This window comes from Mus caroli, unplaced genomic scaffold (genome assembly GCF_978045245.1).
Source record: "Mus caroli unplaced genomic scaffold, Mus_caroli_1 scaffold_19, whole genome shotgun sequence".
In the NCBI taxonomy this organism is placed as follows: domain Eukaryota; kingdom Metazoa; phylum Chordata; class Mammalia; order Rodentia; family Muridae; genus Mus; species Mus caroli.
The window spans coordinates 12129426-12152304 of record NW_028227274.1 but is presented as its reverse complement, the minus strand read 5'-3'; the positions used below and the strand labels follow the sequence as shown (position 1 = coordinate 12152304).

Sequence of the window (22879 nt, the reverse complement as noted above, 5' to 3'; positions counted from 1 at the left end):
GCTGGAGAACTGAATGAGAAAGAAAGATCAAATTAGATCTGTTAAGAAGCCCCTCCTGAGACGCAAATCTTGGAACCAAGAATCAGACAGTAAGAGAACACAGTAAGGTTGAGAAGAGACTCCTCAGTGTCACTAGAGAAGGAAAATCCATGATTGGACATATAGACATGAGCCTTCACAATGACCCAATACAAGCAACTATGTTAATCAGGGAACACTTGGCACCCCAACTGCTTGAATTGAAAAAGGCTTTTAAACAAGCAATGAAAGATCCTTTAACAGTTTAGTTCATGACACTGTATTGGGCCTTGCTAACTTTTTTTTTCTATCCCCTTAGCCATCCAAAACCAATTTGAATGGATGATGGTGAGCCTTCAGAGAGACTGCTTAGACTCTAAAGGGTTTCTTTAAATAATGCTTAGGCTGCATGTCTTATACATTTGTAAAAGTACACGAAAAACAATAAGGGCAGCCATTAAAAGGCACTCCAAGGATTAAGAAAAGGCTGTTGGGTGGAAATCCCAGTACCAGGGGTGGCCTATCTCCTGCTGAAGATTCACAAATCATAAGAGCTATTGATATTGCTATTGGAGTCATGCCAGAATTAGATGATCAGCCCCTATTGCTAAAGACACTACCAGCTTTAGCTGCAGGACATTTTAAAAATCAACCTGTGACTGAACTAGAAGCTCCCTTCCTACTATGTGGCTTCCATAGTGCTGCAAGACACCATGCAGGTTGCTCAGAGAGAATGTTCACTAATAGTTCTGTTTGGCTATGTGCCCTGTGTGGTTATAGTAGCAACATGCCAGGCAGGATGTACCCACTGGTGAAATAGTGGCACAACTGCTTTGGGTGGACAAAACTTTCATATTAGATTCAAGGTTTGCTTCCCAGGAGAGAACTCCCAGCTGCTACTGTATTCAGGCTATAAGACCACAGCTGGAAGAGTCATAGGCCCCAGAAGGGAGCCCACTAATAATTTTTTTAAGTGAATGTGATATGCCTGTCAAACTGCCTTCTATACATGTGCTTATGCTCATAGGCCACTGTGCCTGTTAGCTTCAATTGGACTTGAAAATGGAAGATATATTGTAAGGACTTTTCACTAGGCAAAATCCTGAGAAGAAATGATCAGTGCAGTGACACCCTAGTCTGGTGCTCAGCCAGAGACAGAGAAAAACAATCAGACATTTATATCACCTTCCCAAAGACTCAGGAAACATCATGAAGAGGAGGCAGAAAAAAAAAAGGAGCTATAAGAGGTAGTATTGTACAGCAATTTCTTCTGCATTGAAACATTTCATCCTACATTGATACTTGTTAAGACTTAAGAAGTAAATAAAACTTACAAACCTCAGGGAACAACTTACAAGTCTCAGAAATTCCTGAAATTTAATAAATTCACAAGACCCCCTTACTAAGCTTATACAAACAACCTGATGAAGAGCTTCCTTAAGGCCCATGCAAAATAAAAACAAAAGTGTTCTGAAGATGTTCACTTGAAGATGTATATATGACTAGAAACTCCAAGATGTCACTGTTTTAATCATGACAAAGACATTTCTCAAAAAAGATCAATGTATGGAGAATTTTAAGTCTGGTTTTAAATGGAACAGAAAGATAGAGAAAGTAATGGACAATATCTTTTCAGACCATAAAATTTTGTTTCTAGTCTAAGAAGACACAAAATCAACATATTCATATCTTAACAAATTAGATTTTCACTATTTCTGAAGTCAGAGGTTGAAGGTATAAGACCTATAAAAGATAAAAAAAATCATATATAGTGTGCTTCTATATGGCTGAAGGGTGTACTTCCAAAATTTATGTCCTCTGGAACCTTAGAATGTATTGCTGGATCATCCTGAGTGAGGTAACCCAGTCACAAAGGAACTCGCACAATATGTACTCACTGATTAGCCCAGAAACTTAGGATACCCAAGATACAATTTGATAAACGCATGAAATTCAAGAAGAACGAAGACCAAAGTGTGGACACTTTGCCCCTTCTTAGAAATGGGAACAAAACACCCATGGAAGGAGTTACAGAGACAAAATTTGGAGCTGTGACGAAAGGATGGACCATCTAGTGATTGCCATATGCAGGGATCCATCCCATAATCAGCTTCCAAACGCTGACACCATTGCATACACTAGCAAGATTTTGCTGAAAGGACCCAGATATAGCTGTCTCTTGTGAGACTATGCCTGGGCCTAGCAAACACAGAAGTGGATGATCACAGTCAGCTATTGGATGGACCACATGGCCCCCAATGGAGGAGCTAGAGAAATTACCCAAGGAGCTAAAGGGAACTGCAACCCTATAGGTGGAACAACAATATGAACTAACCAGTACCCCGGAGCTCTTGTCTCTAGCTACATATGTATCAAAAGATGGCCTAGTCGGCCATCACTGCAAAGAGAGGCCCACTGGACTTGCAAACTTTATATGCCCCAGTACAGGGGAACCCCAGGGCCAAAAAGGGGGAGTGGGTGGGTAGGGGATGGTGGGGGCCAAAAAGGGGGAGTGGGTGGGTAGGGGATGGGGGTGTGGGTATGGGGTCTTTTGGGATAGCATTGAAAATGTAAACAAGGAAAATACCTAATAAAAAAATAAATTAAAAAAAAAGAAAATGTAAACGAGGAAAATACCTAGTAAAAAAATAAATTAAAATTAAAAAAAAAAAGAAAGAAAAAATGCTCATACACCTTGTACTATATGAGACCCTGTACTGGCTAGTTTTGTGTCAACTTGACACAGCTGGAGTTATCACAGAGAAAGGAGCTTCAGTTGGGGAAATACCTCCACGAGATCCAGCTGTAAGGCATTTTCTCAATTAGTGATCAAGGGGGAAAGGCCCCTTGTGGGTGGGACCATCTCTGGGCTGGTAGTCTTGGTTCTATAAGAGAGCCAGCTGAGCAAGCCAGGGGAAGCAAGCCAGTAAAGAACATCCCTTCATGGCCTCTGCATCAATTCCTGCTTCCTGACCTGCTTGAGTTCCAGTCCTGACTTCTTTCAGTGATGAACAGCAGTATGGAAGTGTAAGCTGAATAAACCCTTTCCTCTCCAAAAAAAAAAAAAAAAAAAAAAAGAATGTATTGCTGGAAAAAAAAAAAGAGAGTACTTGCAGATATTATTTCTAAGAAACAAGATGAGGACATATTGGACTAAGCACAGGCTTATACCCTGAATACAGTACCAGATGTGAGTTTCTCCTAAGAAGCAAACCTTGAATCTAAGTCCTTTCAGGAAGAGAAGATATAAAGATTCAGAGAATCCATTTAAGGACAGGAAAAGTTCTGTCACAGCCAGGCCCTACCAGTAGCCAAGAGACAATTGAGTCCTCTAGAACCTGAGGAGTGAGTGTGGTCCTGCTTGGGATTGGAGCCTTGCATTTGGACTTCTGGCTTCCAGAACTGTGAGAGAATAAGTACTTTTTTGTTGTCTGACTTGACTTCTTTTCCTGCTGCTGTGATTGCATACTTTGATAAAAGCAACAACAACCTGATGAAGAGCTTCCTTAAGGCCCATCACAGTCCATCACAGTACTGAAGCCAAGAAGGCAGTGGCTTAAAGCAGCTGGTCACATTCCATCCATGAGCAGGAAGCAGAGAGTAATGAATGCACAGGGCTTTTCTCAGCTCCTCTCTCTGCTTACAAGGTCCAAGATCTCATCCAAGGTATGGTGGATACCCTGAGGGGTACGTTTTCCTACCTTAATGCAATTAATATAATCCCCTGTAGTCAAGCTACATTTTTCAGGTGAGTAGGGATTCTGTGAAGCTGACAATTCGTACTAGCCATCTGTGCTGTTTGAATAAGAAATATCTGCTAAAAGGTCATGTTTTTGAATGCAGTCTCTAGTTGGTGATGCTTTCTGTGGAAGTCATGAAACCTTTAGAACCAGGAACCTTGATGAAGGAAGTCAAAGAAAAGACTTCAATTGTCATTTATCAGTTGTCTTCCTCCCTTTGGGAATAGAGTCAAAGATATAAAAATTAACATTACTAAGAGCTATGTGGTGAGAAATAGTTATATCACCAACTGAAAGTTAAGGTTTCTTTGGAGAGTGCAGGCATGGTACTAGGGTAATAGGTGAAAACTTTCATTGGATCCACAAGCACAGGGAAGAGAGAGCAAGATAACTTTTCATGGCTTGGGCTATTGAAACCTCAAAGCCCTCAGTGACACACCTCTTCCAACAAGGCCACAGCTCTCAATCCCTCCCAAAGAGTTCTACCAACTGAAGACCAAGCATTCAAACACAGGAACCTATGGATGCCAATTTCATTCAAACCTCCACAGAGAAATCCACTTAGCCTTAGGATTGGAGTCCCAACATAAAAGGCTTCAAAAAGTCAACTAGCAAGTCCTTTCCTTTCCTTGAAAAGAGTTTATTAATATTACAAACAGAAAAGGCTCTGAGTCCTATGGTATCAACCTCAAGGCTTACATTTTTATACTAGCTTTCAATCAACTGAATACTTTGCATAGATAGAATTGTGGTAACTTTTCCCCGACATTACTTCAACATGTAGAGGACTACTGTCAGTAATGAGACAGGAAGGATATTCATTCATCTTGTCCCTCAGGTAAGCAAGATGGAATAGTTTAAGGCAATCTATGAGCTACTTGAGGAAATGAGAAACATGGTCTCCACATCCCATTGGGTGATAGAACTGCACAGTTTCATTTCTCTCCAACTGGGGCTGTTCTTCACCTTTCCCCGGTGTCTCCTGTGGTACATATAGATTGAAAATACGTATGGTTACCACAGAAGGAGCCCGGTGAGAAATGCACCAAAAATGTTGACAGTCATGTATTTTCAGTTTTCTTATGTTTTTATTTGCCAAATTTCTCAGTAAGGGTATATTGCTCTTATAATAAAGCAAAAAAGTCTTTGAGCTAAAACGATTGCAGGTGACACTTTCAGTCTTCCCCCCTCCCTTTTTTTGTAATTTCTTTGAATCACAAATTGTGAAGAATGTATCTAGACCAAAGTGGATTTTTTACCAGCCTCATGTTCTTTTTTAATTCTGGAACAGTTTTGATAGTATGAATGTAAGACTAAACCCCTCACATTTCCAATGTTATCTCCCCTCCATGATTTAAAAAAGTCAGGCAAAGTAAATGTTTGCTTTACCTTATATTTGATATCAAGTAGCATGTTTCTGTACATTGTTTTACCTAAAGCCTTAGAATATATGACTTGAGGGCCAGGGATACAGCTTAGCCAAGTAAACCTTGACAACCTTTGATCCCAGAACCCACATAAAGGAAAGGAAGGATGGGCTCCAGAGTGCTGTCCTCTGACCTCCATATGATCACTGTGGTACAGTTTTTAAAATGTTTTTTCTTTCAAAGTTGAGATGAATTTTAATTTCTTCACTGAACATGAGTGCTCCACTTCAGTAACATATTTCTTTTCTAAGGAATCTGTGAAAATCCAGTCTCATAATTGTTTTTTGGAAAAGAGTACACCTGGTCATATGTTAGTATTTATGCAGGTATTCTGTTATTTCTGAAAAGAGCACCCTTCCAAGACACATACTACATCTCACTTCGTTTGTATTGCATATTACCTCAGCAGTTTCTTAGTGACTGATGTGCATGGATGAGTGCCCACTGTGGGTTTTGCCATCCCTGGGCTGGTAGTCATGAATCCTGTAAGCATGCAAGCTAAACAAGCCTGTAAGGATGGCCTCTGCATCAGCTCCTGCCTCCAGGTTCCTGACCTTTTTGAGTTCCTGTCCTGACTTCCTCCAGTGATGAGCTATTCAATGATAAGCTACAGTGTGGAAGTGTAGGCCAATAAGCCCTTCCTCCCCAACTTGTTTTTGGTGGTGTTTCATTACAGCAATAGAAATCGTAAGATAGCCACATTCATGGCTAAGTTTCCTGTAGGGCTGGGAGCTGTAATTGCCATTCCTCCCAAATTTTTAATTGAAAACATTATAGAAACATAGAGGGCACATTGAAACAGTGTAAAGGAACAGAGCAGAATGCTTCTCTTCCAGGTTCCCCTGAGCCTCCATCCCTGCTCATTCGTTTCATACACACTACTCTGTGCAGTCCCTATGCTTACCCTCTTGCTTGCATATGGAAGCATACTGACTCAGCCTTTTTTTTATTTTTTACAATTCCATTATTCTTAATCCCACCTACCTATTTTCCAGATCAGGTGTGCTAGTAGAATCTTGTTATAATCTTTATGGAAAAACAATTTTCTCTTGAAATTTACCAAGCCGGGCGTGGTGGCGCACGCCTTTAATCCCAGCACTCGGGAGGCAGGCGGATTTCTGAGTTCGAGGCCAGCCTGGTCTACAAAGTGAGTGCCAGGACAGCCAGGGCTACACAGAGAAACCCTGTCTCGAAAAACCAAAAAAAAAAAAAAAAAAAAAAAATGAAATTTACTATTTTGTAAATTTCATGAATTTACCATTTTATAAATAATACTGTTTCACTAGAATCTACCAAAATATGTCTGTAGGTTCCACCATTCCTCCACCAAATAAGCACTGTAAGAACAACAGAAGAGGATTATTCTCTGCCGATGACTGGAGGGCAAGCGTGGCAGTGAGGCAGGGAAAGGAGGAAGGCCATTCACTGGAAGGACACACTATGGTGTAACTGAAGTATCACTGCTATCATCCTCCCACTGTGAGCCAACCCCAATTCAAGACCATTCCTATTTCTTCTCTGTGAGATTTAAATTCTTAATAATAATAAAAAGAATGAGTCAGATTATGGATGATATCAATTTAACATTCCTAGGTGTGAACATGGATGGGATTGCCTGTACACCCAACTACTCACTTATCAAGCCTGACTGGATTTATACACACCATGGAAACAAAATTGATATGTCTATATAAATGTTTTCAGAACATTATAAATTGAGCAGGGAAGATCCATCCTTAATGTGGGCTGCATCATCACACCTGCTGGGGGTCCTGGACTGAATAGAGAGGGGGCTAAACACCAGCATTCATCTGTTTTGACTGCAGACACCATGTGGCCATCTATTTCACCTTCCTGCTGCTAGGCCTTGCCAATCTTGATAGATTGCTGTATCTCTTACACCATGAGCCAGAATAAATTGTCCTCCCTTAAGTGACCTCTTGGTGGATATTTTGTCACAGCAACAAGTAGCTCCTACAGAGATGGAGCAGTGGTAACATGGTAAGACTGAGTCCACTCATGAGCATCCATCCTACATACACAAAGTGAGAGAGAGAGAGAGAGAGAGAGAGAGAGAGAGAGAGAGAGAGAGAGAGAGAGAGAGAGAGAGAGAGAGACTGATAAATGGCCCTATTAGTCAGATCCTTCTTGTGGCTTCCTGTACCAGTCTCCAATGCCTAGGAATTTAGCCAAGTACATAGGTAGGTAGGCCATAAAGCTGTGTCAATTAAAATCCCCAAATAAAAATAAGCATTACTCCTGCATTATGTCTATTATACTTGGTAGGTAGGCTGGTCTGAACAACTTACACACAGTCTTTACTAAATTCTCACTGCCACCCTATAGGCCAGGTACTTTTTTTTTTTTTTTTTTAAGATAGGGAAACGAAAAATAATTTGCCCAAAGTAAGTGGCTCAAGCTTTTTACTGCTGTGATAAAATACCATGAGCAAAAGCAACTTGAGGATGAAAGGGTTTATTTCAGTTTACAGTACCACATTACAGTCCGTCACTGGGGGAAGTAAAGGCGGGAACAGGACAGAAACCTAGAGGCAGGAGCTGAAGCAGAGGCCATGATGGAGGAGTGTTGTGTACTGACTCGTTCAGCAGGCTTGCTTATAGTACTCAGGGCTACCAGTCCAGTGGTGGCACCACCCACAGAGAGCCAAACTGTCCCATATCAATCATCACTGAATAAGGTACACCACAGGCTTACCCACAGATGAACCTGGTTGGGGCATTTTCTGAATTTGGGTTCCCTCTTCTAAAAGAACTCTAGCTTCTGTCAAATTCACACAGAACTAGCCAGCAGAATTGGCTGTGATTAATAGGAGACCAGAGCTGCTAAAGTAAAACCTTTGTTTTGTTGTGACAATTGGTAACAGTCAACTGCAGCTGAGAAATTGGTGGTGATTAAAGAAGAGACTGGCATCACTGGGAAGTGTTACCTCCGGGTCAGCACATAGAACCTGTATTCTTGAAGCATCCAGAGGTGTATCATGTGCTGATAACTAAAGCTGTTAGTGTAAGAGTCACCCAGGTAGCACTGTTTTAAAGGTGTGCAGGGTTCACAGAGAGCAGCTGAGCCTTTGTACTGTGTGGTAGTGCTGCAGTCCCTGAGGAGAGGCCATTGGTGAAGGTATAGACTTAGCTGCAGTAGAAGATCCAGGATAGAAGGGCTCATGGAGAGATGTTGAGGCTTGGCACCATATGTCAGGGACAGAGTCCTTGAAGAGAGCCCAGGAGAGGCCAGTGGCAAAGGTACAGCCCAGTTGCAGAGACTCAACCTGGAGATCAAATCAGAGACTCACCTGGAGATCAAATCAGACCAGCATTTTGGAGATGCCAGTACCACTGGATGACCACCAAGGATTTGCTGTAGAGTGGAACAAGCCTGACATAATGAGAGATGCTGTGTGTATGCTATAGATTAGTCGCTAAACCTAAAGAAGATAATCCCTCAGAGGCATTCCCAGAAACCTGTCTCCAATGTGATTCTAGAGCACACCAAGTTGACAAGTGAGATAGAGTATCACAAGAAGAATGTTACAAAGTAAACACTGTCTACCAGGTTATCCTCAGACATGTGACACAATATGCTTATCCCTGCACAATGTAATTGGAACTTTTGAGGTCAAATTTGTACACACACTGAACGGATTCATTCTACAACATACAAAGTGAAAAGTTCAAGTCAGCATGTACCTTGGTCCTGTTACTTTCCTAAAAATTATGCCATAACATTTCTGTGTTTTCTGCTGGAAGCACGACATCACTAGTATGAAGTCTTAATTCTAAGTACATTTCTCTTGACAAAATTCTAATGAAACAGAACTTTTGCCACATATCATTTTGAAGAATTTTATAGGTTTTAAAATGTTTGTTGGGACAGTGAAATGGCTCAGCAGGTTAAGGACACTTGTTGCCAAGCCTGACGATCTGGTCTGATTTGATCTCCAGGTCCACACAATAAAGAGAACCAACTCCTGTAAGCTGTCCCCTGATCTCTACATGTGCATGCCTATAAATCATACACACAGACAATAAATATTAAAAAAAATTTCCAATGCTTCTTTAAAAAGAAGAAGACTACTGGAGCTAGGGAGGTGACAGTGAGTAGGAAGGAGTGTCTGGTGTGCAAGCCTGAGAGCCTGAGCTGGATCCACAGCACTCACATAACAAAACACCACCACTGACAACAGAAAAGGCTTGTTACTACTGTGTATTTAAAAACAATGCATCTGGCGAGCAAAGCTACCCCAAAGTCTCCATTCTGCCAACTAACTGTGTATATCTCGGATACACACATTTGTTTTTCTCTGTATAAGAGGTTTTGAAACCTGTACAACCAAAGTTTCAAAATGTACATTAAGGAACTTGGGAACTGGCTCAGTGGGTAAAGTGCCTGCTGTGGTGAGCTTAAGGACCCAGGTTCGGATCCCCAGTACCCATGTACAATGTTAGCCATGGTGGTACACTCCTGAACTCCTAGAGCTCAAAGGCAGAGACGGGAAGATGCACAGGGGCTGCTGGCCAGCCACTCTAGCCAAGAGTAAGCTCCAGACTCAGTACCTTGTCTACAAATGTAAGATGGAGAGGTGAGAGAAGATGGCACCCATACATACACCGCACATATGTATACACAAAAGGCTTATATTACAAATTTTGAACAAGAATATCTTGGTAAGAAAAACTCAATGGACCAAGAAAATCTTCCATAATGACTATGTCTAGCTTTCTTTTTGAGTCAAATAGTTGGCAAAATTACAACTATTTCACAGAAAGTGATATAGAAACTTAGATCTAAGTGCAATTCCAGAACCCAAATGTTCACAGAACCCAAATGCAAATAAATAAGAGACTCACTGTCAGGCAGATCTACGTCCTCCAGGGACTGGCTGCTAATAGAAACTGCTGCAAAGACAGTGACTGAGCAAAGTTTTGTTTGTTTTTAATCATAAAATAATGTATTTGAAATAATTTTAAACATCAGATCAATAAGATTACACAAATGTGGGAGTATGCTGGACTTTACAAAAAATAAAGCTAAGCATTTAAATATACAACTTTGGGTATACATCTCTTAGGAAGGTACCTTTTTAAGCATATACATAATTTATGGCATTTTACATAACTTGCTAAAACAAAAATTGTGGCCAATTAAACTCTTACAACAGTATAGAATGTGGCCATAACAGTCCCTATGGGAAGAACAGGACAGAGAGTGACATACTTGAAATGTTTCCCCAGGAGAGTTTGGCATTCTTTTGGTATGTGATTTCAATTTCACCATTATTTCTGTCAGCTATAATGTACACAGGTAGATTTAAAAGGGAGAGAGGAGGTACTTTGAATATCAGCTTCCTCCTCAGAGAGAGGTACAGAATGTGTTGCTCACATTTAGAGCCACCCCCTAAGAGCAAGACACATGACAGCACCTCTTAAGTACACAATTCAAAGGGAATCCTACTGTTTAAATGTTCTTACCAGCAGTTAGAAATTTGAAAAGCATTAGATGCTTAAAACATAGGGTAACTGGGAGATTCTTTATAAAAGAAAGAACTCCTTCTTGGGAATTAAAATAATACAAAACCAAATCATCCTTTTGAAATACTGTAACTAAATGCGTGCCAGATTTCTTCTTTGGTTGACCTATGATTTTTTTTCTTTTTCTTTTTTCCCCATCACTAAAACAAGGACCAGCTTTGGCATTCCCTGAGCAGCCACCTCTCCTTGGACACATGGTGTACACATCTAGTTCAAGATGGCATTCTCATCCTTTGTCAATTTGAATGCAAGGCCTCATATTTTCCCAGTACTTTCTACCTTTTCCACATTTCAGTGAGGTATAGCAGTAGTGGTTTTACTTAGCTAAAAAGGATGGCCCTCACTAGGCATCAGAAACACTGCAGTGTAGGGAGCCAGAGAGTCAGCAACCTCACCGTATAATTATCAGCTGTGTAATTCTGGCTCAACTAACTCAAGTTGACTTTGCCTCTACTCTGTAGCTTGTCACACTTCAACTACAGAAGGTAACTGTCACCATGAGCTAAGTAAGCTCTAATTGCAGACTATACAATCTAACACTAGGAGACAGGCTCAGCACAGGATACATTTTGACTCCTTCTTTATCCCACATCTAGATACAGCCTGTATCAGAGGAAGGCACCTCATTGCTGCTGAGTGGAAACAACAAAACAAATGAAGGTGGTAAAAGCTAGTCCCTAGCTATTGTAATTTTAAATGCAGGTCCGTAGGTGATACTTCCTCATAAAGTATACATAATACTGACTTTCAGAAAGCATCTGAATGCTCAGCTGCAAGAATCCACAGGCCACACAGACAAGATGTAGTAAAAGCTTGTCAGTGTAAGCAGTGGTCTTCCATACTGGTGACACTTCCAAGGTAGGTTTCAGAACAGTGCAACAGTGCTCCCAGTGTCTTCTTTGGCAGTAAACAGTGTGCGTCTGGATGGATGGAGTGATCACTTAAGAAGGGCAAGGTATAGGGCTCGAGAATACTTCATCTCTCTTTCCTGTTCCATACAGAATATCAAATCCCTGAGGCAGATTCTTGTGATTCTTGGACGAAAAGGTTTGGTGGCTGTTAGGCTGGAAGTCCCAGAAGTAGAAGGGTTATCTTTGAAGCTCTAAACAGAGAAATAAAAAAGAGAGAGAAGAAGTTTAGAATAAGGACTTTCACAAAGGGAAAGCCTGTTGTGGTGGTGCATGTGGCACTGTCCTTTGGGAAGGTATTATGGAAGGCTCAACCCACTGAAGTCATGACCTCATTCGCTCCTCTGTCCTGACCTGGCAGAGCCTGGAAGAAAGATCTCTTCTCTTCCAAGTGTTCCTTTGCTCCACTTTCCTGCCCCTTCCAGGTCAGACTTCCCACTTGAAAAATTTTACAAAAAGCTTCAAAGTGATGGGTGAATTTATTATTTTGATCACGGTGCTGAAGGGTTACATACACATAAAAAGCTCCTGCCACAAAGCAGTCTTTTATGCATCAATTGTAAAAATAAACATAACAAAAGCCCATTATGGTTCAAATCTCATCAAGCTACAGTGCCAAAAAAATCTTTAATGGCTCCCCAGAGGCCAGACCTCCACTTGAAAATTTGTCTCCTTTCTTTCATATAACATTGCAACAAGGTCTGTGAGGGATGCCCCCACTGCTTGGGTCAGATAGGAAAATGATTCTGGCCTGGGAAAGCCATGTGTCATAAGCCTCACAGCAAGGTGGAGTAGGACTCCATTTTTAACTTGGTCTGAAGTCACTGTGATTAGCCACTCTACTATGTGGTATTATTGATGGTGCCAGGTAAGCAGCATCCTGGTTCCCTTCAATCACACACTTGCCATTCTCTTTTACAAATGACTTTAGCTACATACAATAGGCAGAGATCTCCAGAAGGCCACTCAGGGGCAATCTATTTATCTAATGAAATTTATTAAGAAGCTCATGCTGTATAATAGTAATTCATAGATGGTTCCATACCACCACAAGCTCACAAGACCAGAAGATTTCTACGGACAATGACTATTATATATTATATCTGGTAGTCGGCAAAGTATAAAGTACAGCATGGATTATCCACAGTATTTTACTTTTTAAACAGAGTCTCATCACTATTTAGCTCTGGTTGGCCTGAAACTCACTGTGTAGGTCAGACTAGGCCTCAAACTCAAAGATCTACTTTCCTCTTCCTGCCAAGTGTTGAAGTGCTGGCATTTAAAGGCATGCACTACCAGCCTAATATTTTCCTAACCAAATTTACTGATTATAAACAGAACAGCCAATGTGAGTTTCACATTCATCTAAGAATGAACTGTCTTATTCCTGCAATAAGACAGCTTCTTAAACACTGACATCTATGCACTATTTTGTTAAATTCTCCTTTTTAAGTTTTTATTTATTATTATTATTATTATTATTATTTGGCTGAGTGATGTGGGGTTGGGGAAAGGGCATATGCATGGCATGGCCTGTATGTGGAGGACAGAGAACAACTCTGTGAGTTGCTTCTCTCCTATATTTATGGGGGTCTTAGGGATCAAACTCGGCTTGTCAGGCTTTTGTAGCAAGTGCTTTATCCACTGAGCCATCTTAATGTCACTTAGACAACAACAACAACAACAACAACGAAGGTAACCAACAGTCTTATTGAGTTTTGCCATCTAAGAACAATATCAGCAACCCGCATGGTATCGTAACAGTACAAGTGCAGTAGTGGCACACACACCTTGGCAGTAATCAACAGCTCTCTAATTGAACCCATTCAAGAAGATGGATGCCATGTCTGGTACTAGAAACTTAGCTAATTATTCAGTACTAGAGAAATTATGGTTATTAAAAGAGAATCTACAACTAAACCAACTACTAACATAATCCCTAACAATAATCCATAAACACTGTGTTCTTATGCCAACAGATAAGGGTAGTATTTAACCTTCATTGAAGAAATCTCTTTGCAACAGTAAGCGACCACTCCAGAAAACCACAACCAATAAAAATGCAGAGTCGTGGAGCTCCGTCCAAACAGTTACATCAGCAATCAGACTGCACCTTCACTTCAGGTTCAGAGATCATTTCAGAAGAGGGACTGGAAAATTACAAGTGCCCGAGGAACTGGGAGTTTGCTGTAAGACTGTATTTTCTGGTAATATTAGAAGCTATACACAAAGTCTCAGAAATATGAAGACCCAAATGTGACACCAATAAACAAGCTGAACTGGATGGGGAAAAGCCTATAAGGCCTCAACTCAACACAAAGAACTAAGGACAACTGAGGAAAGAGCACACCAATTGGCTATCCAGTGCCAAACAGTGATTCCTGAAAACATGTGCACAAATAATACATGGATTCAATAGGCTATATTTAAGAAGACATATAATGTGTGTGTATGTGTGTGTGTATATATATGATATATGCATATATATACACAAATACATATATATTCATAACAATTAGTGAAAAAAGAGAGGCCATTAATTTTAAAAAGAGCAGGGAAGAATATATGAAAGGATTTTGAAGGAACATAATTAAATTATAATCTCAAAAATTAAAAATAAATCCAGGCAGGGTGATGCATTCCTTTAATCCCAGCACTCAGTGGGGAAAAGCAGGTAGATCTCTTGAGTTGGAGGCCAGCCTGGTCTACACAGTCAGTTCCAGGGCAGACAGGACTACACAGAAAAAAACCCTGTCTCAAAAAAATACCAATTAACAGATTAATTAATTACAAAAATGTTTAAATTGCTATCATATGTGTGTAAGACATATATATATATATATGAGTGCTGGTGGGCATATACCAATCTAGTGTGTGGATATCTGAGGACAGCTTTCAGGAGTAGGTTCTCTCCTTCTACCATGTATTCCAGGGATCACACCAGGGTTGCTGGACTTGTAAAGTAAGCACATTCACCCACTGAATCATCTTGCTTGCCCCAAGTAAAGAATTTCTTGGAATGATAATTGTGTAAAAGTGAAGCCCTCATTTTGTGTGTAGGGTGAGGGGTCTACTTTAGCTAAAAACTCTAGATTACAGAGTATCCTAGCAGATGCGTCCCAGCAGCAGAAGGGCCTTTGGAGGAATGGCTGTAATACCCACAGGCAGCAGAAAAGAGGCATGTACAAGATTTTACTCAGTTGGCACTAAGCATTCCACTCTTGCACAGTTCAGGATCCCTTTCTTAGGGAATGGTGCCACCCACACTGAGCATGTCTTCTAATCTTCAATCAATTATGAAGATAATCCTCCACAGGCAGGCCAGTCCGATCTAGACAATTATTACTCACTGAGACTCTCCACATCATATAAACCTTATGCCTTTTACCTCATTTTTTTTAAAAACTGTATTTTGTTTTCAGGACTGGAAAGATGGCTCAAAGGGTAGAGGCACATTTGGCACAAGCCTGAGACCTGTGTTTGATCCTGGGAACACAGGAAAAGGTGAAAGAAAAGAACGGACTCCGCAAAGTCTTCTCCCTTCCACATGAAAGTAGGGCATGCACACCCATGCATGTGCATTATGAATGCACACACAATAATAAATTAATTTTGTAAAACTTAAAAGTATATTTAAAAAATCCCATTTTGATAGGATTGGTAAGTTTGATAGGATAAAGCAAGTTTGTTTCATCCACTTGAGACTTTCTGAGAGGTACTTAAGTCATATGGGAATCAAATCGTCCCATTCTGTTTCAATAACAATGAATTTTAGTTATTCCTGTCACAATTTTGGTTTGTTTTGATAGTGCAGGGCATGGTGTATATAGACTACAAAACACCAAGGTAAAACCAGTCAACCAAATTCCATGATGTTCATAGCATGACTTCAGGGAGGTTTTACTTAGTCAAAAATTTTTCTAATAACATTCAATTTTTGAGGGCTATAATATCCTAGCCATGTCAGTGTTTTCATTAGGTTAACTTGCTCATACCACCCCATGGAAGAAACATTGGAAAGCCCATGAGGAAGAAGGGTGCAGAGTGTGATTTGTGCATGTCTAAGTAGTGAACTATGACTGAGCAAGCATGGCAGTCCATAGTGAGTGATCTCGTATCTCCCTTTGCTGAAACCTTTGCTACTCAGATAGATGACACTTTACTACTGTTAATTATTATCACTAAAACATTTTTGCATGATTTCTGTAGGATGATCTCAACAACTCAGCTTTGGAAACAATAAATATACAGAATAGGAAGTCAGTAAAATGTATTATAGATGTGACAGGCAATCTTGTTTATAACAATTAGAGTTATTTAAAACTTCAGTGCATTCTAAAGAAGAAGGAAGAAGGAGGGGAAGAAGGAAGGGAGGGAAAGAAGGAGGAGATGAGGGAAGAAGGGAAGACAGATAGATGGATGGAAGGACAGATGGATGAATAATAGATGGATCTCATATATAGTTCAGGTTGGTACCCAAATCACCTTGAAGCCAAAGATAAACTCTGAACTTTTGGCCCACCTGTCCGTACTTCCCAAATGCCACCATGCCTGGTTTATATGATGGTTGGGTTCACATAGGACTTTCAGCAAGCTACACAAGGATTTACTGACCTGGCTATATTTCTGGCTCAAAAAAGGATTTTTTTAAAAAGTCATAAATGATATATTATTGCTAATTCTAAATCTGTACATATATTTAAGTGTCCACACATCTGCCTGCAAGTAAGTTTACCATCTTACATAAAATTTAAATTTGACTAGACAAATATGTCTCAGTAATTTTGTGTTTAATGAAAATACCTAGAAATGTCATTTTTACTAAAGGTCGCATAAGTTATATTTTGAACTAGTATTCACAGTGATCCTTACTGGAAACACAATGATTTATTATAAGTGAAGTAAGCTATAACAACTGAGAGACCCAGAATACAAAGGAACACCTACTGTATGGTTCCATTTTTGGCCATACTTCCAAACAGGCAAGCCTGCAGGAGTCAGGCAATGAAGATTCTTCTTGGGGATCGGACGAGCTGGGACGAGCTGGGAGGATACACTAGTTTTCAAAAGTTCCATGATGCTTCCTCCTTAGTCTGACTACTGTGTAGGTGGGTACATTCCCTGCCTAAAAACTGAGTCAGCTTATGCTTTGGTTTTTGTCCCTTCTGGATCAATGTTGTGTTTTGATAAAAAAATTAAACTGCTAGCAAAAATCCCATCTCATCTCTGTAGGAAATTAAAAGGAAAGTGCAAGAGGGGGAAGAAAAGATAATAAGATTGTTAAATATAAAGAAAATACAGACCCAATTATCTGGGTTAAAGAACAAAGGGGTTATGGTTCATGTCTGTCATATGACAAGCCCGAAGGATACAAGGGAAGAGCTGCACTATAGCTGCCAGGCCAGGGTTGAAGAGGAGGTCACTGCAACAGGATGCAGTGGAAGGCCCGAGGCAATGTTATAAATGAAACAAACCCCAAGGGACACTCTACAACCACCACAAATGTCTTTCATAATTTACAACTTCACTTTCTTCCCCCAAATCATGACTGACTTAGAAAGCCAAATTCTTGAAACTGCATGCAAAATAAATGCCTCCTGTTTTTTGTAAGTTGGATAGTTAACAATTCTGACTGGTTAGTTTCACCATGGTAAAGCCATAATAATCAGATAATTCTTGTTTACTGAATGACTACATGTATTCATCAACACTAAACCTGACTTTTAGTTTTCCTTTTTATTCATGTCACCAGCTCCTTTCCCTAAGTTCACTTAGTTCAACAATGCCAAGGCTGAAAAATTAATTGTACTTCAGGGAGAATATAAAAGAAAAAAAATAGGATCTTATAAAGAGCTCACTGTTTCTGAAACAGGGGGTTTCCCATCCACTTCTCACACGAGGATATTCTTTTATATGGATTCTTAAAATGGAGAAACAACCAACTCAACCAAATGCCTACCAAACCTAGTGTCCACACCTTCTACAACAACAGACTAATTAAACTAGCTTCACTGATTTGTTAGGATTGTAGCATTGACAAAGCTTCCTACTTCTATAATGAAACAGCAGAAATTCTTTTATTCTTAAAAGGAGAAAGTGAGTACCAGTAATTACCAGCTTTAGATATAACATCATTTAACAATGCAGTGACTTGATGTGCCAGGATGGAATATATTCAGAGGGGACAGGGGACAGACTGTGTGAGGGGTGGGACTGGGAAGGGGTGCGATCAGGATGTAAAGTGAATAAATAAATAAATGAAAAAAGAAACAATGACTAAAAACAACTAGCCATCCAGGTTTTTTATTCTACATAATGGAGCAGGTGGTATAAAATAAAATCTATAAAAGCCTTTTAGCTTTTCCTTAAGTTATATCACTTCTGCACCAAGTTAGAAGCCAAAATAAGAGCTAGGTAGCTGGAGTGGCTTCAGGAGTCCTGCCACACTTCTCTCACTTCATGTGGACCTTTATCCAAATGTCACCACCCTTGCAGAAGGGCAGGAAGAAGCTGAGCAAAACAGTGTCCTGGACTGGACAGGACCAGTGCACAGGAACTCACAGCAGCATGGAGTAGGGTGGAGCTCATGAGCTGCTTACAAGAAGCTGATAAGAGGTCAGTAGAAAACCTGTCTCCATTGCTAATTCACACTCTGATCTAGTTCAAGTACTGTATCACAGGCACTATGCTGGGATGACATTGTACAGAAATTACACTAGTTGTTAATTTCATAAACAATTTTAAACAAACTACTTAACTTCTCTGTGCCTCAGTTTCTTACACTGTAAACAAGGATATTAACCACTCTACCCTCAGATCTATTTGAAAATAGCACTGGGAACACAGTATGCAATCTCTAAATGCTGGCCTTTATCATCTTAATGAAATAACTGGTCATTTGGGAGGCACTGAATGTTTGCAATCAGGAAAAAGCATATATAACTTTAGCTCCAGACACAACGTTTCTCCTAATCAAATTTACCACCTGTACCCCATTCTCTCAAGTTCTTATTAAATCACCAACTCACTAAAATTAGAGAAATGATAAATTTTGTTATGCTTCTCGTTTCTCAGTGAACTCTTCAAATTTTAGTGGAGCTTTCAGTGCTTAAAGCACTGAAATACTAATAGCCACTCTGCAGGTTGCAGGTGGACAAAGGACACAGGTACAGATAGGACATCCTTCCTATACTTCTCCACTGAAACCACACACACACAAAGTCTGTCAAGCCAAGTAACTAGAAAATAAACCTCTTCTGTACTTTTCCTTGTATTGTAAGACTAAGAAAACACAAATGTTCTCTGAACGTTAACAGAGAACCAAGCACAGAAAATGGGGCATCTTTAAAAGAGAGGAATGGAAGTAACAGTACACACACTTCTCAGATTCTCTGCCCAGTTTCTACTAAGGCCCAGTGCTAAGCCATTTTAATAGCTCTTAGGGTGGGATACAAATCTTTATAAACTTGAAGAATTTAACAAAGGTTACATGTGGGAGTTAGGGATCAGATGAGACCTGGTTCCACAATAAACATTCTCTAGAACCTGGAAGCTCAGATAAATAAAAGTGTTTTTAGAGTGGGCTCAGTAGGTAAGAGTGCTTGCTGCACAAGCAAGAGGATCTTAATTCAGATATCCAGAATCCTCTTAAAAGAGCTGGGTGTGCATGTGTACATGCATACTCACACCTCCCCGCTCCCCAAGCACTGACGGGAAACATAGAAATGAAGTGGGGTTACTAGGGTTGGAAGCTCCAATTTAGTAAGAGACTGTCTCATGTGAGTAAGGTGGAAAGTGATAGAACAGGACAATGGCCTTCTTCTGGACCATGAACACGCACACAGGTGAACACAACTTCATATACAACACCCCCACCCCGTGCAACAACACACAGATCCTTATGTCCCAAAGACTAAGCTTTCAAGTCAGATACAAGTCAGTTGGTAGTGTGCTCGTCTAACATGCAGGGAGCCCTGGGTTTGACTAGAGGCACCACTGGTGGCTCATACCTGTAAATACGGCACTAAGATGGAGGGAGGGAGATCAAAAGCTCAATGTCAACCACATCAACACAGTGAGTTGACTCAAGATCCTGGCTAAAACACAAAAACAAAGAACAAAAACAAGACAAAACAAACAAACAAACAAACAAACAAACCCAAAGACTAAACTTTCTAAGCCTCGAGGGGAGCACACTGAACTTTGAGGCTGACTGCCCTCTGCTGGTCAAGAGGCAGAACTTTCAAAGCTACAGTTTGACTTTAATCACATTCATTTTATCCTTGAGAGTGGTAGCAAGGCATAGGCAGTCAGACATGTCTGTCTCTGCTCAATAATTTTGTCATTCTGGTGTGTTTCAAAGAAAGTAAGCAGACTTAGGAGACATTGAACCACAGGCTTTAAACTGTAAGTGTGGTTCTGAAATGATGTCAGCTGTTAAAGAAATAAACTGGCTGTCATATGTGCTAAAGGCTACTCTTTATTTCAGGCCCCACCACTTTTTAGCAAAGCTTCTGAATGAATGTACAATACTACCCCACATTCAACATACTCTGAACCACTAGTCCTTCCCTTCTCCCTCTTTTATTTCAAGAAATGCAAACATATATACATAAAATACCCAATGCAAAAATCTGGATGAGACCATCCCCAGCCTTTCCATCCACCATGCTGTATCGGCCCGCCACGCTTACCCATCCTACCTCTCCTTAACACACTTTAAGTCACTTACTTCTTTTAACTTTTTCACTTTTATTATCTTCTATTATTTGAAAAGTACTGATTTTTAAACAGTCTATCCTCTTGTATTACTATTGCTTACACTGGAATGTGAGTAACTGTTCTAAAACAATCATCTGGTAATACAATTTTCCTGTTTAAAATATAGGACCAGATACAAATACACAAGGACATAAAAAGACATTTGTATCCACAATAAGGCCAGTCCTGTCTCTCATTTCTTTATTCTTGTCACAAACTGCTGCTCATGGAATAAGTAATGTGTCCCTTTGATTTGGCCAGTGAACAGCAAACAGTATGCTTTCTTCCTGGTGTGGCATTCTCCAGTCCAGCTGTCCTATTCTCAAGTTCTAGCACCGAAATGCTTAAGGACTGAAGTCAGGCAGTGTATTTTCCCAATGCCTATCAACATTTGTCCAGTTCTAGATTAGTTGCAATCTGTGCACTTTCCTAGGATTCTCCGCAAACTACAAGCCTGTTGTTCCATTATCTCAAACCTGCCACTCACTGAACTGAAGAGGATGACTGTGACCTATGAAGAATTTTACAGTCACTAAAGAAGGATCTGATCCATGTGTGCAGGGTCCAGTGTCACACAATAACACAGTTGGTATGAATGAGTACTAAAATCGAATCACCACAATCCTTGGCCCTTCTGAGTCAAACTGTGCTGCTATTCTTAGCAAACAAATTATTTTTAGCCAAAAATATTCTTAGCCAAACAAATCTGGAAGAAAAATGTAAAGTTCTTGAGGGTGCATTTGTGAAGTATTATCCAGTCCTCTAAAAACTGTTTTATTTACTTACTCCCATCAAGCTACCATCATATGGAATTTATCCAAAACAATGGGGTTTTTTTTGCAGTTTTTTCCCTTATATTCTCAAAATAGTGAGAAAGCAGTTCAGCCAGCTAAGTACTATAACACATAAGAGCAGCAAATGGCCAAATAGCAGCCAACTCTAAAAAGCCATAACTTGACTGCCTCCAGTGGCTAAGTACAAAAATACACCTTAGGACTTCTAAGTCATTAGAAAACTCATGCAAACTTTCTGGATCTCGGTTTTATGTTTTGTTAAAACTTCTTCACATAACTGACAGTGAAGTATCAACAAGTAGGCCGCGTTTCATACCAGAAGAACTGTGAAAGCTGCTGTGCTGAACAACTAACTAAAGTTGTAGGTTTACTAACAGTTTTGAATGTAGCTTTATTTACAAGATTATCAATTATAGAGTTTGTGAGGTCCATACAGGATAAAAAATACTCCTATAAAAATATCTGGACTGACAGGAAACTGAAAGAGCCCGAGCAATGCTGCTTTTTCATTCATAAGCGCTGAACATATAACAAGGCTAAGTAATGGCAGTCTACTACAGAGGGGAATCCAAAGCTAGCAGGAGTAGCACAAAGAACAGAGGGTGGATAGGTAGCTTGGAGGGAGGGCTCCTATGTACAATGAATGATACTAACTCAACCTTAGCAACAGTCAAAAAAATTTGCATGTTTTATGTTTTAAAAGAGACAGATGCCACTTTAAAAAAAAAGGTATATCTAAAAAGGTTAAAAAAAAGGAAACAGTGAAATTGTTAAAATATACTTGACTAAGTGACATGATAATATACAGGAGAAATTAAAAAACAATTTCTTAAAGACCCACTGTGAATAAAAACACAATTTACATATGTGAAAAAAAGAAAAATCATGTAAATTCTAGTCATAAGAAAGCTATCACAGCTATAAAATATTAAAGAAGCAGGCTTACAGATGAAGAATATTTCTAGAAATGAAGATCATTCCATAATGACAGAAACACAACTTCTGTCAGAAAGACATATGGCACCTACAAGCAAGCCATTCAATGACAGAAACAGAAATTAAAGTAGACATAGGTGAACACATAATCATAGTCGTCTCACCGTCTTCTCTCAGCACCTCCAGCCCAAAGTAAACTAGTAAGAAGACAGAGAATTACAGACACTATACTAATAAGGGCAGAATATATGCTTATAAATAGTCATCTAAACTGACCAAACACTTAGACATAAGCTTCAACAGATTTAAAAGGACTGAAATCATAGACTGTGTTCTCGGCCACATGAAAACAAAACCAATGTAGAAAGGAAACACACTTCTAAACACCTGGTATGTGAAAGCTATCAAGAAGGAAATTAGAGTTAATACAAGCAAATTATATATAACATATTAAAGTTTGTATGGGTGAAGCCAAGACAGAAAGATAGGGAAAATTCATAGTAGATACTCAAATGTTCGGTTGGTTGAGTGCAGGCCTAGCTTGCATAAAAGCTTTTGCTCAATCCCTAATATCCAATAAAAGTGCATGTGGTGGTGAATGCTTCAATTTCTACAACTTTTAGGAGGTAGAAGCAGGAAGATAAGAAGTTCAATGATATCCTTGATGATGTAGTAAGTTTTAGGTCAGCCTGGTGTACATGAAATCATGTCTCAAGAAAATGTTCAATAAGTTGTAAATTAGTGTTTGAT

At 39.7% G+C, this 22879-nt stretch overlaps 1 protein-coding gene across 1 annotated transcript in view; it reads right to left on the bottom strand.

Moving 5' to 3' along the window:
* Nucleotides 1-10089: 10089 nt before the first annotated feature.
* The window catches only part of Taf4b (TATA-box binding protein associated factor 4b), a 117735-nt gene continuing 104945 nt past the window's right edge, over nucleotides 10090-22879 (bottom strand). The window contains exon 15 of the mRNA XM_021150590.3: nucleotides 10090-11833. Within this exon, the coding sequence (XP_021006249.1) occupies nucleotides 11669-11833 (165 nt within the window). The 3' untranslated portion in view covers nucleotides 10090-11668. The remainder of the gene's footprint in view (nucleotides 11834-22879) is intronic.